The sequence below is a fragment of the Pezoporus occidentalis genome, unplaced genomic scaffold, assembly GCF_034315485.1.
Source record: "Pezoporus occidentalis ecotype Australia unplaced genomic scaffold, CSIRO_AGI_Poc_V1 ctg93, whole genome shotgun sequence".
NCBI lineage: Eukaryota > Metazoa > Chordata > Aves > Psittaciformes > Psittacidae > Pezoporus > Pezoporus occidentalis.
In genome coordinates, this window is record NW_026916294.1 from 2235194 (window position 1) to 2252456 (window position 17263).

The window sequence follows — 17263 nt, forward strand, 5'->3', positions numbered from 1 at the left end:
AACAAACCTTTTGAATTTGTTAGTTCATAGTTTGGAAGAGGATATAATTTCCCTGTGTGAGTGGATGTAATATAATTTTTATCCTATCTTGTTGAAATCAGCATGTTGAAACAGCATACTCAGCCATGTCATCCCCTCATCCTTGCCTTTTGCTGAGTTATCACAGAGTCACTGGAAAAACAACTGCACATCTCTGGAAAAGGGCATTTAACCCTATTCCTTCACTGAGACAAGCCCAGCCTACATTAATTAGCTCCATCCAAACACACCGTCACTTAATCTAGACCAGCATTTTGCTGTCTTTATCACTGGGAATTTGTAATGTCCATCCAGATCTCCCCTCAGGATGGTACTTTATGCCTTTCCGAGGGTCAGCACTGTGCACATGCTGAAGACCTACAAGTTCCCCAGTCACTTGTCTTTTTATTTTAGTGGAAACAAGTAAAATCCTTCATCTCTTTCCTCATTATTCATGTCCATCCTCTGATTGAGCTGCTCCTAGAAGGGAGTCTAGATTTGACTCTAGAAGAACCATCTCCCTCTGCATCTGAAAGCAGATATGTCATTACTTTTAACTTGTGTTCCAGCTGCAAGTTTGCCATGTGGATGCTTCTGAGCTGACACTATGTTTTTCCAACATACGCCAGCATTGCCTGCTTTCATAACTGACACAGCCCAGCCCCAGCTTGCTGTGGGATTGGCACTGTGAATCCTTCATATGATCAGACACGTTACAAGGACCCTGGGGCTAGAGCTGTATTCAGTATTTCAGCGTTATGAAGTTATAAGTGATTGACCACAGTCATTTCCCTTTAAATGCTGGTTTACCGTGTACAGCAAATACAGTTCTGTCACACCAGGGGCTGTTTGGATGGTAACAATAGCAGTGCCTATGTTTTGTCTGAATGGCTCCATTTATGTTGCCGTACAGCAGGAGCTGGTGGCTCTTAGGTAAGCAGAGGTGTGCCTGGGATGAAGGACTAAGCAAACCTATTGGTCAAGCTATTTACTGGAGGCTTCTTGAGAGGTGCCTGGTGTATGGGTGAAGGGGGCTCTCCTCAAAGGCTGCAGTCTTAGACTTGAAGCATTAACCCATCAACCAGATTCTCTCTGAAGCTATTTATAATCTTATGCTCCTTGTATCACAGCAGGAAAGGAGAGATTATGCAGATGCTATCGCCTTCTGTTATTCCTCTTTAAGCTCCTTCTCACCATAGCCTCCAAGAAGAGTCAGAACTGAATGTAAGAGCTGCTTTTTGGTGCTGGTCTGAACAAATTCCCCTTAGGCTCCAGGTTGGTAGATTTAGGGAATGAAAATGCAAGGTTCTTCTTGCATTTAGAATTATTTTTTTTCTCTAAGATAATATTCAATCATTACCAAAGGTGAGTTATTTCTGAATTCAGTTAACAAGTCCTTCAAACAGAAAGAATCTGATTTTGTACACCATTGTTCTGCCCATAATATGTAGTTAGGGATCAGCTGTAGCTGTTCACACCGCCGTCACACTATATAGGTCCATAATTCTTCAGATTCTCATGCTGGTAAAGAATATAGGCACTCCAGCCCAATTTTCTCTGCCACCTAAAGGGGAGCAAGAAGAAAATCGCCCAACATTTTTTCATGTTATTCCAAAATCCTGTCATTTTGATGCCTCATAAAGTTTAGAGGGCAAAAGCTGTCTGCATTCTGTGATTTGCATAGTGGAGAATACTACCAGTGCTCAAGAAATCACAGGAGATAGCTACTTGTTTTTCCCTTAAGCTTGTGAAAATAAGCATCCATGTTTGTCAGCACAGCCCAGGCTTTGTTAAAACTTTGTGACCAACTTATCATTAGACTGTGAATTCAGTGTGTGGTTTTGTGTTTTTATCCCTTTAGTACTTATGTTAATTCGATTCATGCTTGCAAGCACTGCTCATCAGACAGTGCTTACTAATTAAACACTGCAGTTTTGTTGAACATTTGCTAATACATGAGAGGCCGGGTTCTCCTTACAGCATTTCCGTGCTCCTCTGGGTGCAGTTGCACATTAAAGATCTCTGTGTGATCTCAATTCAATTACAAAACACTTACTCCATGTTAACTGAGAAGGTGGCACGTGATGGATTCAGGCTCACTGCTACCAGGAGCAAGGAGAGCCCATACGTGGGGAGATCACCCCTAACAGAAATACCCCTCAAGTCTTCCCTGCACCTGTCCCATCTCAAGCACATCAGTTCTGCCTCATTTCAGACTGGCCATTTAGGGTTACAAGGAGGGCAGGGCTGCATTGGTGAATGTAGCGGGAAATCTGCAGTGTTCGGCACAACTCTGCATCCTCCTGGGAGTCCGAGGGGGCTTACAGGGACCTGTGATCTTGAGGCCACAACAGCATGACTGAGCAAGATGGGAAGGAATCAGCCTTCAGAAGATCCCCCTGCCATACGCACCAGACAGGTAACTATCTTATGAAAACCCATTTGGATCAGTAAAGAAACCTAAGAAGGTGTTTTGAATGATCTGGAAGGTGAGCAGTGGCAGACTATCACTGCATGTGCCTCCCTCACAGTCCAACAGCAGCCCTAGACTCTGCTGATCAACAGCTAATCTCCCAAATTAACTGGGCTTGTTCCAGGACCAAACACAAAATAAACACAAGCCCTGCTTAACCTTAGTGCTGTGGCCTACTGTAGCAGGAGAAAGGTCTCAGAAACCATGACTGGCATTAGGGCATGATTTAAACAGCAAAGCAGTAAACAAGAGGGCTCCTGCCCTTTCCCAAAGTTGATAGAAGCAGGCAAAGATATGAGCAACAAAATCAGGTTTATTTCCCTCCTGTATGTCCCGTGCCCAGGCAGAAGATGTCTGTCTCTTTGGCACTGTTTGCTTCACACTTTCATGCCCACAATCATATCATGGACCTTCTGGTTGAGGGCTCCTCCGTGGACTCCCTTCTTGCCCATGAGGAAGATCAGGGCTCTGGGGGTCTTGCCAATACAGATGGATCTGCTGTCATTGCCTTTGCTTCTGACATCCATCACATTGTCTTCATCCACCAGCAGGTTGTCACGAATCACACTGCACTTTTTGCCAGCTATGGTGATTCCCGTTAGCAGGAACATCTTCCGATCCTGGCCTGTGATCAAGCCCACTTCTTGAGGTGAGATGGCTGCAAGGAGTCCTCCTGGCTTGGCTGCCCAAACACACTTGTTGTCAGAGAGGCCCACAATAGCCACATCCTCAACGATCCTGTCCACCAGGATGCTCTCGATATATTGCTTCCAGTAATCCATTGTGACTCTGAAATGAAATCGTGACTCGTGCTCTCTGAAACACCCAGTGCTGAGCTTCCCTGTCTTCTGCCTGCTGGGACTTTGGTCTTGGCACACTGATCCTAAAAACTTTGAGTTATGAGTTTGGCCTTCAGCTCACTGCAAGGCTGAATAGGGAAGCTGGGGAGGATCAAGAGCCAATGCTCCTGCTTTGCCTGTGAGGATAGACCTGTGACAACGGTGGCATTGGACACTCCACTCCAGCCTCTGTTGTGATGTCACATCATAGAACTGGGAGAAGAGAAGGCTCTGGGGAGACCTTAGAGCAACTTCTACTGTCTAAAGGGGGCCTACAAGAAATCTGGAGAGGAGCTTTTTACAAGGAGAGATAGAACAAGAGGGAATGAGTTTAAAGTGACAGATGGGAGATTTAGATTAGACGTTAGATATTAGTTCTTCCCTGTGAGGGTGCTGAGGTGGCTGGCACGGGGTGCCCAGAGAAGCTGTGGCTGCCCCATCCCTGGCAGTGTTCAAGGCCAGGCTGGACAGGGCTTGGAGCAACCTCCTCTAATGGGAGGACTGGCCTGGATGATTGTTAAAAGTCCCTTCCAACCCAAACCCTTCTGCAGTTCTGTGGTTCTACAATACTTGCCTCACTGCTGGGTGTCCCACAGAGTGACTTCCCCATGACCCTGCTGACAAGACGGAAGCTCTCAGAGGCAGTCTCACAAGTTTGGTGCCAGGCAGCTGGCAGCAAGGTATCCAAATGGTACCATGCACCAGGCACCATGCACCAGGCAGCAAGGTATCCAAATGGTACCATGCACCAGGCACCATGCACCAGGCAGCAAGGTATCCAAATGGGAATGGGATCCCCCACCCCAACCTCAGGTGCTGCCATCTGCTGCCTTCCCCCTTGGCTCTTCACCTCCAGCTATGTGTTTCCCCCGTCTTAACCAAGCCAAACCAAGTGGCTGAATTTCACATACTCACGTATTTCCACACAGTTCATACTTTCTTTCTGTAACATCATTTCTAATAAAAGCCCAAATATTAGAAGAAAAGCTTTTGCTGCCTGTATTTTGGCAAGCTGGACACTGACAACATCCACTTTTTCCACACCGTGATCACACTCTTTCTCCCACCAAGAAGAAAGAGCTCCTGGAGTAAGTCCAGAGGAGGCCACAGAGATGCTCTGGGGGCTGGAGCACCTCTGCTCTGGAGACAGGCTGAGAGAGATGGGCTTGTTCAGCCTGGAGAAGGCCCCAGGGAGACCTTAGAGCAACTTCCAGGGCCTAAAGGCAAGAAAGAGAGGGGCTTTTAAAAAAGACATATAGTGACAGGAGAAGGGGGAATGGGTTTAAGCCAAAAGAGGGTAGATTAGGTGTTTGGAAGAAGTTCTTCCCTGTGAGGGTGGCAAGGTGCTGGCACAGGGTGCTCGGAGAAGCTGTGGCTGCCCCATCCCTGGCAGTGTTCAAGGCCAGGCTGGACACAGGGGGTTGGAGCAACCCGGTCTGGTTGAAAGCGTCCTTGCCCGTGGCACGGGGTTGGAACTGGAAGAGCTTTAAGGTCCCTTCCTACACAGACCAGCCTCCGAGTCGATTCCACGAAAGGCCCTGGCCCCGCCGAGGCCCAGCGGGCCGCGGGCCGCGCCCGCAGCCGCAGCTCGGTCCGTTATGCGCCCAGAGCGACAAAGCCGGAGGTGGGCGGCTGCCGGCCCACGGCCCGCCCCTGGCCCCGGCCCCCTGGGACTCCGCGCCGCCGCCGCTGGGATCCGGGCGCCATGAGTGGGCCGCGGAGCGCTCTGGGCCTGTCTGTGCGGGCACCGCGGCCGGGCTGGCTCTGGGGGGCTGCGGCGGCGCTGCTGGGGCTGAGCGCCTTGATCGGGGCATGGCGCTGGGTCGGTGGGCTGAGGCGAGCGGCGGGGCGCCGCCGGCGCCTGCAGCGAGTGGGGACGGTGCTGAGCATTTTCGTGTACCCGGTGAAGTCGTGCCGGGGGATGGCGGTGCGGGAGGCGCAGGTGACGCCGATGGGGCTGCGGAGCGGCGAGCTGCGGGACAGGTACGGTACGGCGCGGGGCGGGGCGGGCTGGGCCTCTCCGAGACCCTGCTGCGGGGATCGGTTCTGCCCTGCGTCTCTCATATGGTTCCTTTAAGGCCTACAAAGAGGCGCTTGCGGTGCCCGGCTGCGGGAGTTCTCTTTGCCTCATGTCGGCCTTTAACCTTGTTGGACGTCTTTCTGTCCCCGCTATCGCGGCGCAGGTTTTGGCTTGTGACCAAGGAGGATGGGCACATGGTTACAGCTCGGCAGGAGCCCCGGCTCGTCCTCATTTCTGTCAGCTCTGAGGATGGGCACTTGACCTTGGAGGCGCCAGAAATGAAGAAGCTGTGCTTGCCTGTGAAGCTGCCCAGGAAGAACCGTGTGGTGAACTGCAGGTACTCTTTTCCACTCTTTTCTGCCCGAGTGCTGCCTCTCACTTACGTGCTTTGTTTTTCAAGACTGTGTGATGGTTTGCATTTATTATACAGAAATTGGAGGGTGAAAGTTGGGTGCTCCTTTTCTGGGTTTGGGGGGTCTGTTTTCCCCATCTGTGTAACAGAGGCTTCAGATCAGGGCCTTTACTGAAGGGACAAGGGACAGTGGTTTTAAACTGAAGGGACAAGGGACGGTGGTTTTAAACTGAAAGGACAAGGGATGGTGGTTTTAAACTGAAAGGACAAGGGATGGTGGTTTTAAACTGAAAGGACAAGGGATGGTGGTTTTAAACTGAAGGGACAAGGGACGGTGGTTTTAAACTGAAAGGACAAGGGATGGTGGTTTTAAACTGAAAGAGGGTAGGTTTAGATTAGCCACAAGGAGAGTTTGTTCCCTGTGTGCGTGGTGAGGCGCTGGCACAGGGTGCCCAGAGAAGCTGTGGCTGCCCCATCCTTGGCAGTGGTCAAGGCCAGGTTGGATGGGGCTTAGAGCAACCTGGTCTAGTGGATGGACTGGACCAGATGACCTTTAAATGTCCCTTCCAACCCAAACCATTCTGTGAAATTCTCTGCCATGTGTTATGCAGGAGGCCAGGGTTGTTTGTCACAACAAAAGATCTTGTTTTAATCTTCTAAACACTGGTGAAAACAAATCTTGGGAAACGCTGCCACAATATGCAGAACCATACATACATATACATCTGCCAAGTGAACGGTGGTCTTTAGTCTTCATAGATTACTCATTTGTGTTTACTTCTAATGTTTTCGTTTTTGCTCTGGTAGGTAGTTGCATCTCCGAGCCTCAGTCATGCATGTTGGTATTTTTTGGTCACCACTAGTATATGCATCAGCATTTTTGGATACACACTGGCTGTTTGGAACTGGTGAATTGTCACAGTTTAGATTCCCTCACCCTACCTGTAAGCATTTAACCAAGGTGCCTAAATCGAAAACTTGCTTGCTGGAGGCTCACGCTGTGTTCATGGGGGAAAGACTGGCATCCCCAGAGAGCAAATTATTCCTTGTAGGTGCTACTTCAAAGGGGTTTCAGGTGAACAGGTTACAGGCACAGTCATTCAGCTGCTGTTTGTTGTATGAATGCAGGCCTGGTTATTCTATCTGTGTATTGAAATCCATGCTGGAAAATGGGCAGGAGGAAGCATGAAACATTTTCTCTTGAAAATGTCTGTTTAGTAACTGTAAATGGTGTTGATTCCTACAAAAATACTGGTGTTTTTCCTTTGTATAGCAGAGAAAGAAGGGCTAGCTTTTGGCATAAATCTGTTGCTGTGGAAACCCTTGAGCAGCATAGCTTTGTACCTCTGTTTACACAAGCCAGGTGCAAGTTACACGATTGCATTTCAGATGGAGAAATAGAATGATCTTTCAAAACTCTCCCTGTAAGGCTTATATATTAGCCAGTGACACATACACTACAAAATCATGCTAGTTTCAATGTGTTATTTTTCTAAAACTTGTGCCATTAGAAAAATATTTAAATAGACTTAAGTATGTTTCAGCAATGACAGATTATCTTGGATTTTCCAGTTTCAGATCTCAGCGATTTGTTTTTCTCTTTGTTATTGTTTCCTTAATAAACTATTGCATTCTCTGGTTTTAAACTTGCTGGAGTTTGGGAATGCAAATAAGCCAAAGTTAGATGCATGCAGTTGGACTTTGAAATTTACCAAGTTGGGTGGTGTCATAGGCTGTGAAATTAGCAATGCCTGTAGTTAAACATTGCCTTGTACTTCATAACCAGAGGGCTACAGAAACCCTGAGAAAGAATCCTGAGGTTTGCCATTTGTCAGAACAAGGCTGGTTCTTTCCGATCCATTCAGCCATTCATAAGAATGAGGTTTGGGAATAGTATTGTGTTGCAGCAAATGGAGATTTGGCTTTTGCTCCTGGATTCTTCCCTTCCAGCTTGTGAGTGGGAGCACAGTATGCTCTGCTGGCAAAGGCTCTCTGCGCAGGCTTGTATTTATTCTGCCACTGGGCAGGCAAGATGCCTTCAGATTCATGGTGGCTTGTGCCTGGTGCTGTGAAGGTAAGGCAGTGCAGTAGTGCATCTGGCTGTAAAAGGCTGTGCTAATCTTTAAAACTGGTAAATCCAGTTGCAGATTTTACATGGGTATTTAAGAAACCTGTGTTTGGGGAAGTATAGGACTTCCTAGTATAAGGAAGTGTAGGACTGAAGCCATTGTGTAGGCAAAGTTTCTATTTGATCAAATGTTAGAGGGTTTCTGTATTTCTCTGGTTCTGAAGCCTCGTGTTCTTCATTTGTGCCCTTTGTCAGTATGTGTTGCAATACTTACACTGCATGATCTAGTCCCATGGATCCCTATACCACTGACCACTCAGGATACATCTGCCTCGTGGGTAGAAAACAGTTAATTGGAAGCTGTTAGATCCCCACCTCCATTGTCCTTCAAACCAGAAGGCAACAGAGACTGAGAGAATGGAGGGAAGAGAAAGGCAGTTGAACGTGGTCTAGGGCAATGTTTAATCCCAGCCTGTGTCACAGTTGATACAGGGATCCCAGTAAACAGAACAGGGATATTGCTGGCAGCACACTATTGATTTATCTCTTCCCCAGATGAATAAAGGAGGGGTCCTAGGAACTGGGCTTGGCCTAGATGAACTGCCTGGACATCTCTATCCTTCAAGCTGGCCAGAGCATGATTGCAAAGGTAGAGGGAACTGCAGTGCATTTGGGTCAAAATCACTACTTTGAAGAGAGTAGTTAAAACTGTTCTTGGCTGGTTGAAGTTTATTGAAAGGTTGAGTTGAAGTTTACCTTTTCTTGCCAGGGAAGTGTTCCCTGTATAAACTTGTTTGTATTCTGATGCCAATGTTTTTTTATGCCCCGTGGACTTTGCTTCTATTATAAATCTTAACATCTCTTTTAAGATACTGAGCTATTCTGTATGCTGAGTTTGAGCTTTAGAGTTTCACAGCTTGTCTTAAATTTTTACAGCACTAAAATCTGAAGGAAAGCTTCCTTAATAGTCAGGGATATTTACAATTAATAACACTTATAAATGTCAGTGACAGTAACAAACCACATCATTTGAAACTGTCATTCATTTTCTGAAATTAGTTACCTTTCAGCTGATTTCTGGACAGAAATCTTTTGGTGTTGCAGTGATGTGCCTATGCAAGAGTAGACGCTTGCTGATGTGTCTTCTGACTCTTCAGGGTGTTTGGACTGGATATCCAAGGCAGGGACTGTGGAGATGAAGTGGCTCAGTGGATCACCACTTTCCTGAATTCGGAGCCATATCGCCTGGTGCACTTTGAGCCCTCCATGGTGCCAAGAAAGTCAAAAGACATAATAAATCTTTTCCGAACCACAGATGAGGTAAGTGAACATTTCTTTATCAAATGTACTTTCTTTTAATCATTTCCCACCCACACACCAAATCCTGCCATTCCAGCATTGGTGACTGAGCACTGTTTAGCAAGGTATGTAGTCATGTAGTTAAACCACATGAATGTTCTCCTTTTCTGTGATGGGATGGCTTGCTTAAATTTTATTTTAAATCTGTTCCAAGCTATTGACCATTAACAGCTAAAGAGTATGATACTGATATTTGAAGAGGAACTCTTGCATTGCAGAATAGCATTCCTTTTGTGCTTCAGTTAATAGAAATGAAAGTAAGTTTTTAAAGATGTTTTGATGGTGCAGTCTGTGTTGCATAGAAAACCTCCATTCCCTATCCCTTACATGGGTCATGGAGTGTACCGATTTGAGTTGTGTTGCCTCATATTTTGTTTTAAGGAACATTACTTAACCAAGGGATCTACAGCTGTGGGCTTAGAATTAAAATCCAAAGAAGGTTAGAGAGGTTTCATTCACTGGGAAGAGGCTTGGAGATGTGATGTTGGAGAAAGTTAAAGCAGGTAGGGAAAGGAGATACTGTGCACAGTCATCCTCATATCATTGGAGCCACTGATGCCCTTCTTGTTTGAAAAATGCTCTCACATGAAGGTGGTTTGAACTGTACCTGATGAATGTAAGCCTTTTTAGGAAATGGTGGGAACCTTGCCTTACTGATGTGATGTTGTTATCAACAGGGCAGTGATTTTGCTTGTTGTTGCAGAGAGAGAAGACACATTCAGTTATGGACTTTTATAGATGTGCATTTATTATGTAAATAATAAATATATATAAACATTATGTATATGCACTGAGACCAGTGCAGAAGTTTAGCTTTCGGCAAAAGAGATGTCAGATTAGGAAGGATGACATTCAGGAATCCTAGCATGAAAAGAGGGCAGAATTGTTTATATAGTTATTTCAACACTCATCTTCTTGTGGTTGTAAAGGCATAGACAAAGAGGGGGGAAGGATAATATAAGAGTAAGACAGGAGGAGGCCTGCATTTTCCTTTTATTTTTCTGTGGAACTAGCATATGTTGGAGTTTTCTTTTAGTTCATTTATTTATAAATAAGCATGTATTTATTTATATTGTTTATTATATAATATGTAATTACATATTATTGTATATAATATATATTTATGATTTATTATTTTATTATTAATTATTTATAAACATACATTTATATATTTAGTTCATTTGCCTTGTTTGCTAAAATGTCAGACCTCTTCCTTACAAGGTTAAACTGACAAATGGACAGTTGCAACATAGCATTGCTATTCTGTAATGCGAAGCCCCTTGTGGTGTTGTGAGAACATAAATTCATTATATATTCAGCAGGTCCCTAAATGTCTTAAGTACCTTTCATAACTTGCTATAATGTGGTTTATTGATATATTTAGGTCTGTCTGTAATAACTAGAATACATGTCTGGGACATGCATGTGGTATTATTTTGTGAGAAGCGGTGGTAGCTTATATAATTTTGGTTTAATTCTGTACGTAGAAGTTTAATTTTACAATTTGAGCAAACACAAATTGCCATGGTTTCTGAAATAGGAAAGGATGTGTTATTTTACTTACTAACCTGCTTCCAGGAAAATTTAAAACCTGAATGCAGCAGCCTAACAGTCAGGCTAGTATGTGGCCACTGGTTTCAACATACCTGTCTTTTTGTCATTCAGAATCTTTCCTTCCATGCTCTTTCAGCAGCCTTAGAGCCTTGGGATTTCTTTGTGTTTGTTTCTGTAGGTTGCTTATCCTGACTGTAGCCCAATCTTGGTTATCTCAGAAGCTTCATTGGAAGATTTAAATGCCAAGCTGGAGAAGAAAGTGAAGATACAGAACTTCAGGCCAAATATTTTTGTGACAGATTGCAGTGCTTTTGAGGAGGTAAAATAGCTGTCTTAGATATCTTTTGAAAGCTTGCCTGTGTTTCTTTGTAACTCTGTTTACTTCTGTCTACAAAGAGGAGGAAAGCTGCTGTTCTGTGATTTTTAACAACTGGATTCAGAGAGATACAGTTCTGCTTACATCTGCTTACATCAGTGAAACATTGAGGGAGGAGACAGGTCTGTGAGCATTTACTTACCTTAGCAAAGTATAAAATAGGTGTGTTTAAATGACAGGCTTGCTACTGAAAGCTCATCTTTAAGTGTAAATTAGGGAAAGCTGTGCATGCTGTAACTGATCAATTAATGATATAGATGAACAATTAGTAAACTAACCACAGTGTGATGTTTTATAGCACAGTGTTTCCTTGGCACGAGAGGAAAACTGACCTGTGCAATGCTGGGGTCTGTCACTGCATCTCTGACAATGTTCTGGTAGTTCAAAAAACACTATCTAGGAAGGTATCTGGTGGTGAAGTGAATGGGGAATGGTGGTGTTTGCATGTTTATATGTTGTGTTACTGTTCTTCCAAAGAATTTGCTCTGGATAGATCTGATTATTTCCCACATCTAAGAAGTTCCTAAAGTGGGAATGGGCTTTTGTGTTCCAAGAGGGATTGTAATAGGAAGCTTGTGTAGATGAGCAGTGAAAACTTACTTCACTTACTAAAAATTTCCTTTCTGTAAAATTGGTGACTTACTAGAGTTCAGTATATCAGATTATCACACATACAACAAGAATAAGCTTGCTTTAGGTTCAGACAAGTGCACACTGCAGAACAGGATCTATTACTTGTATATACTTCTTTCCAGATATAGTTAATAGTAGGCCCTTACCTTGGTAGTGAGTGCAGTGACCACAGGGTTTTCATTAAAATAGTACCATAATACAGTGTACTTATTTTGAAGGCACAAGTGAAGGTGATCACCTGGAATGGTACTGTTTCTTCTAGGAATGATTGTGCCCCTCCTGGAAAAATGATTGCATGTGGATATGTCTAATATATGCATAATTTTTACCTTCCCTCAGGACACCTGGGAGGATGTTATTATTGGTGATGTGGAAATGAAAGGGACAGTATGTTGTGCCAGGTAAACATTTGAGTCTGTTTTTTTATACAGATGTATGGAGATTTATGGTAAGAAGCCATTATTGATTTGGTGCTGTCATTGCAGGTGTATTTTAACAACTGTTAACCCAGACACTGGGGTGCTGGACAGGAAGGAGCCCTTGGAAACATTGAAAAGGTTGTAAAAATACTTCTTAAGCTGTGGGAGTAGATTTAAGCTAGATTGCAACAGATGTTAGACTAGTGTTTTAAAAGTATGCGTGGGACATAATACTGCAGCGTAAAGGTATGTGTGTATTGGCTTCCATTCTGCTTTCTGCAGTTCTTTATGGTAAGAAAATTCAGGAAGTTCTCTCTTCTTTCTTGCAAACTTTACATTCCCTGTCTCTTTCATCTGTGCTATGGTAAACACGGGGGTAACAGGTATTTAAGTTACTTAAGGATCTAACTTTGCAACACTGGCATCTCTTTTATAAAGCCTTTTGTATGTGTGTTACATATGGATGTGTGAAGACAGGCTTCTTTTTTGTTCCACTTGAACTTCTTGGTTCTCTTTAATCATAATACTTACTTAGTTTTAGTCTAGTATGGTGACCAAAACAGGGCATCACTGTTCATATGTCTTCTCTCTCATCACCGGAATTTTGAAGTTCAGACTTCTTTGATTCTAAAGAAGTGCTGTCTCTCCGCAGTTACCGCTTATGTGATCCATCTGAGCGACACATCTACAAATCCAGCCCTCTCTTTGGGAGATACTTTGCTGTTGACAAAACTGGAACGATTCAAGTTGGAGACCCTGTGTACAAGATGGTCCAGTAATAAGGGAGACTTCAAACAGAAGATACCTTTTCACTTTGATGCGCAAATTGGTTTTCCATGAACACAATCACCAGCATAACTTTTTCTTATTTTGTGCAGTATTTTTCATGCTATGTTCATTTGTAGGCTGCAGGGGAGTCTTTGAGGCTATGAAATACCAGTCATTTCAGATCATGTAATCTACTAGTATGCCTGTAGCAGCCACATCTTTAGTTTTTTCTGGAGGCTGTGATAGAAGGCTATGATCCAAGGCTGACTTCACAGCACTGCTGTGAGTCACACTCCCTACAATTTTATGTCAAACCCAGTACTGGAATCCAAAACACAAGGGCTTTGCATCATGTGTTAGATACATTCAGTGCCTGCGAAGGACCACAGAAACGGACATGCCAAGTGTGAAGTAAATATGTTGATCACAGAACTGCCTTTACAAGTAAACATGGAGTGCAGATGGCGAGGCTCTGTCTTAGATTCCATACTGCTTTGCTCCTAATCATCTTACCCTGTCTGTATTTGGAGGTACTTCTTTTACAGTGTTTCTTATCCTGCAGTCATTTCCTGAAGGTTCCTACTGTCTTCTGAGGTTGAAGCAAGATCAGAAGGAGAAAGACTGGGAGCTGACTAAGTGCTACTGTAGTCTAGAGGTGGAAACACCTGCTAACAGTGTGTGAGACTGTGGCTTTGTTTAGTTTATGATCTCTGCTTGATAGAGTTTGAACCATCAGGTTTTTCTCTTGTGAAGCATACAGTAGCACCAAAGCTGTGGAGTAGTGATGCATTTGCTAATGTTTCAGTACGTCCTGTTTTAAGCCCAGCCAGTAACTCAGAACCATATAGCTGCTCGCTCACTCCTCACCACCTTCTTCCCTGGCTCCCAGAGGGATGGGGAGGAGAATCAAAAGATTGTAACTCCCACGGGTTGAGATAAGGACAGTCCAGTAGCTAAGGTATAACACAAACCTAATACCGCTACCACCAATAATAATAATAAGGGAAATAACAAGGGAAGAGAATACAACTGCTCACCACCCAGGTGACTCCCCCCAGTTTCTGTACTGGGCATGACATGCTATTAAATGGAATACCTCTTTGGCTAGTTTGGGTCAGGTGCCCTGTCTCTGCTTCCTCCCAGCTTCTTGTGCCCCTCTGCCCTGGCAGAGCATGAGACTGAAAAGTCCTTGATCAGGGTAAGTATTACTTAACAACTTAAAACATTGGTGTGTTATCAGCATTCTTTTCAGGCTAAATTGAAAACAGCACTTTACCACCTACCAAGAAGGAGAAAACTGATTGCTATAGCTGACCCAAGGACACAGTAGAACTTCCAGTCTGACTACAAGAATTAGGTGTATTAAAGACTTTATGCACATTGGAGAAGAAGAAGAGCTGTTGGGAGTGATCCAGTTCTGAGCCTGTCCCATTCAAATTGATGTCCAGGCTGATATTTTAGGGCTCTGTGTTCATGTGTAGCTCCTCTCTGGCTCAGGGAATCTGTTACTACAGTCACTTAGGCTGTTAAGCAGGTGTGTGGGAATCTGCAGTTTTAGACTGAGCATGTTAATGTCCAGTAAGGGCACATACAGATTTCTGGTTGCCCCCCACCCCTGCCCTTAACCAAAATGTCAGCTATTTGCAGGAAGCTGATAATTGTATTTTCTGCTATATTTTATACTGCATAAAGCAGGGGAGGAAACTATTTGGATTATGGCAGTAGTCTCTTTAAGTGTTAAAAAAGTGGATTCCAAGACACAAGCCAGCCATCTTTCAAATGCTGCTCTGCATGTTGCTTTGTTGTGGATTGCTAGATCTAGAAAGACTGTTGAACTAGCCAAAAAGAGGAATATAACGAAGTGTGAAGAAGGATGAATATGACCCAATGTGGCCTTTAGATTCTTTGTTCCCTGTTGTGAATATGAAATTAGAATTTTGCTGCATTTTCACAACTCTGACCTGTAAGATGATGAAGAACTGTTGCGCCTTTTGAGTGAATTCAAATGGATGTATGTGGCAAGCAGGAAGCAGGCACATGGGGAGGGCAGTTTTCTGTTACTTGTGAACTCGGGGTTGCTCTGAATAACATTTTGTTAGCAGAGTGCTACATAAGTACTAAGTTTTGCTGTGAGAGGTAAGTGCCCAGTTTGGACTTCATGTTGCGAGTTTGTGTATTGTTATGCAGCAGAGAAAATGCATCTTTTGAAAAGGAAAATAATCTTGAGGTTCACTCTTAGAAAGGTTATGTTGAAGATCCTTAATATTAGAAGCTGAAATCTTGTGGATTTCCTAATGGTATTATTAAGCAAAGATAGCCTGCTGGCCTGCCAAAGAAGTTAGTTGTGTGTCTCTTCATTAAATCAAAGAAGTGGAAGAAAAGAGGGCTGAACTTTTGCCTCTAGCCAAACATAATTTTTCACTATTGTTTTAGCACCTCATTAGATTTTATGTAACAAAGTGTGTGGTATAGATCACGTTGCCTCTTGTTAGATTATAATCTATTGGGCTAATTTGGAAATGGGGCTGTCTTTCCAGTGAGAATCTGCATCTTCATTCCTGTTAAGAAAATGCCACAGATCTAAAATGGTGATCCCTGTAAAAGTCCCTTAGAAGATTATGTCTTGAATCCTAAAACAGGTGTGTGTGTCTGAGTACAACACATCTCATGAATGTCACTTAAATATGTGGAAGGAAGTGGAGAGCAGAACTTTACAAACTTTTTAATATAAATATATTCATATAAACATTGAACTGCTGTAATTGTAGGAATTGTATTTGATCTTGCTAAAGCCATTTATGAAATGGACTGAAAACATGTCAGTCGCATAACACTGTTTTTTAAATTGTGTACTTAAAAACGTTAATTGCTTTTGTAACTCTAGAGGAAGCAAACAGAAGTATAAACTTCTGTTGAATCTGAGCTCTTGTATGGCGTCATGTTTGTCAGTCTTCTTTTTTCTTTGTTTTCTGTTACTGCATTTAACTTCTGCTGTGGTTTCCAGGACCTCATAAATTAGTGATGACTATTCTTTTAATCTTACCTCTAAGTTCAGGAAGATAGGCAGTTGACCAGACGAAGCCATATGCATAAGAAAGCAGAACCATCAGATGTAAGTGGTCTTCAGACTCAATTTTACATCCTTTATATCCTTATGATCCTAGATGATGACATGTTTACAGAGTGCCTTCTCTTTTTCCAGACACCTATGAAAATAGGGCAAAATGGATTTGAATGTGGGGAAGTTTAGTATAATTAAGGTCAATACAATAGAGACATCTTTCTCATCTCTTAATTATAAAGCCAAAACCTTTTTTTACAGCACTTAACTGCACCACCACAATTCTTGCAGATGACATTGTGAGAGAACAGCAGTCCTTGCAGGCAGACACTTCCGAACTTTCATGTTGTTTAAGATTTAAGATTTCAGCCAAGTCTGCCCCTCCCCCCAAAAAAACCCAGCCAAAACCAGCCAAACCAAAAAAAAAAACCCAACAAAGATGATTAAGGGAGTGGAGCATCTCCCTTATGAGGAAAGACTGAAGGAGCTGGGTCTCTAGAGGAGACTGAGGGGTGACCTTATTAGTGTATATAAATATATAAAGGGGGAGTGTCACGAGGATGGAGCCAGGCTCTACTCAGTGGCAAACAATGATAGGACAAGGGGTAACGGGTACAAACTGGAACACAAGAGGTTCCACTTAAACTTGAGAAGAAACTTCTTCTCAGTGAGGGTGACGGAACACTGGAACAGGCTGCCCAGGGAGGTTGTGGAGTCTCCTTCCCTGGAGACATTCAAAACCCGCCTGGACACATTCCTGTGTAACATTATCTAGGTGTTCCGGCTCCGGCAGGGGGATTGGACTAGATGATCTTTTGAGGTCCCTTCCAATCTCTAACATACTGTGATACTGTGTGATACACCCTTCTTCCCACAGTCCCTCATTTCCATGCAAAGCTTTAGTTACCCGAGTGTGTAAGTCACTGCCATTTCTTTCATGTGCTTTTCAAGACAGCAACAGAAAATTATCACTTCTTTATTTGCACAGGTATGCTAAAATAAGATTTCATTTAACTTAAAAAATAACCCCAAAAAACACTCTCCCCCCCAAAAAAACAACAACCCAAACAAAAAAGCCCAGCAACGAAACCCCTAAAACCAACCAAAAGTGGGGTTTTGTCTGTGATGAAAGATTCCCAACACCACAGCTCCAAGCAGTAGAAAAGCCATACTGCTAATGAACAAGTGGAGTCCTTTAGTTAGTATGGGTAATCATGACAGAGCCATCTACCAGCATCTCTCCTAAAACTGTGCTTTCCTTAAAAGCCCTGTCAAGCTCAACATCCTTACAAGAGACTTGGAACACCAGTGCTTCTCTTGCAT

General features: G+C 43.5%; 2 protein-coding genes across 2 annotated transcripts; one reads left to right on the plus strand and one right to left on the minus strand.

Annotated features, from left to right (window-relative positions):
• Positions 1-2829: 2829 nt before the first annotated feature.
• On the minus strand, positions 2830-3526 carry PFN3 (profilin 3). The gene has a single exon (XM_062605764.1). The coding sequence runs from the start codon at positions 3271-3273 to the stop codon at positions 2869-2871; it is 405 nt and encodes a 134-aa protein (XP_062461748.1). The 5' UTR covers positions 3274-3526; the 3' UTR covers positions 2830-2868.
• A 1478-nt stretch (positions 3527-5004) lies between these two features.
• LOC134157257 (mitochondrial amidoxime reducing component 2-like) lies at positions 5005-13345 on the plus strand. The gene is made up of 7 exons (XM_062606011.1): positions 5005-5313; positions 5514-5687; positions 8928-9090; positions 10862-11002; positions 12032-12093; positions 12178-12249; positions 12764-13345. Exons 1-7 carry the CDS (start codon positions 5036-5038, stop codon positions 12888-12890), a joined length of 1017 nt encoding a protein of 338 aa, XP_062461995.1. The 5' UTR covers positions 5005-5035; the 3' UTR covers positions 12891-13345.
• Positions 13346-17263: the final 3918 nt, after the last annotated feature.

Coding starts and splice junctions, on each gene's coding strand:
- PFN3 (XM_062605764.1), bottom strand. CDS start 3,273: ATGGATTACTGGAAGCAATATATCGAGAGCATCCTGGTGGACAGGATC.
- LOC134157257 (XM_062606011.1), top strand. CDS start 5,036: ATGAGTGGGCCGCGGAGCGCTCTGGGCCTGTCTGTGCGGGCACCGCGG. Junction 5,688..8,927: donor AACCGTGTGGTGAACTGCAG/GTACTCTTTTCC, acceptor CTGACTCTTCAG/GGTGTTTGGACTGGATATCC. Junction 12,094..12,177: donor GGGACAGTATGTTGTGCCAG/GTAAACATTTGA, acceptor CTGTCATTGCAG/GTGTATTTTAACAACTGTTA.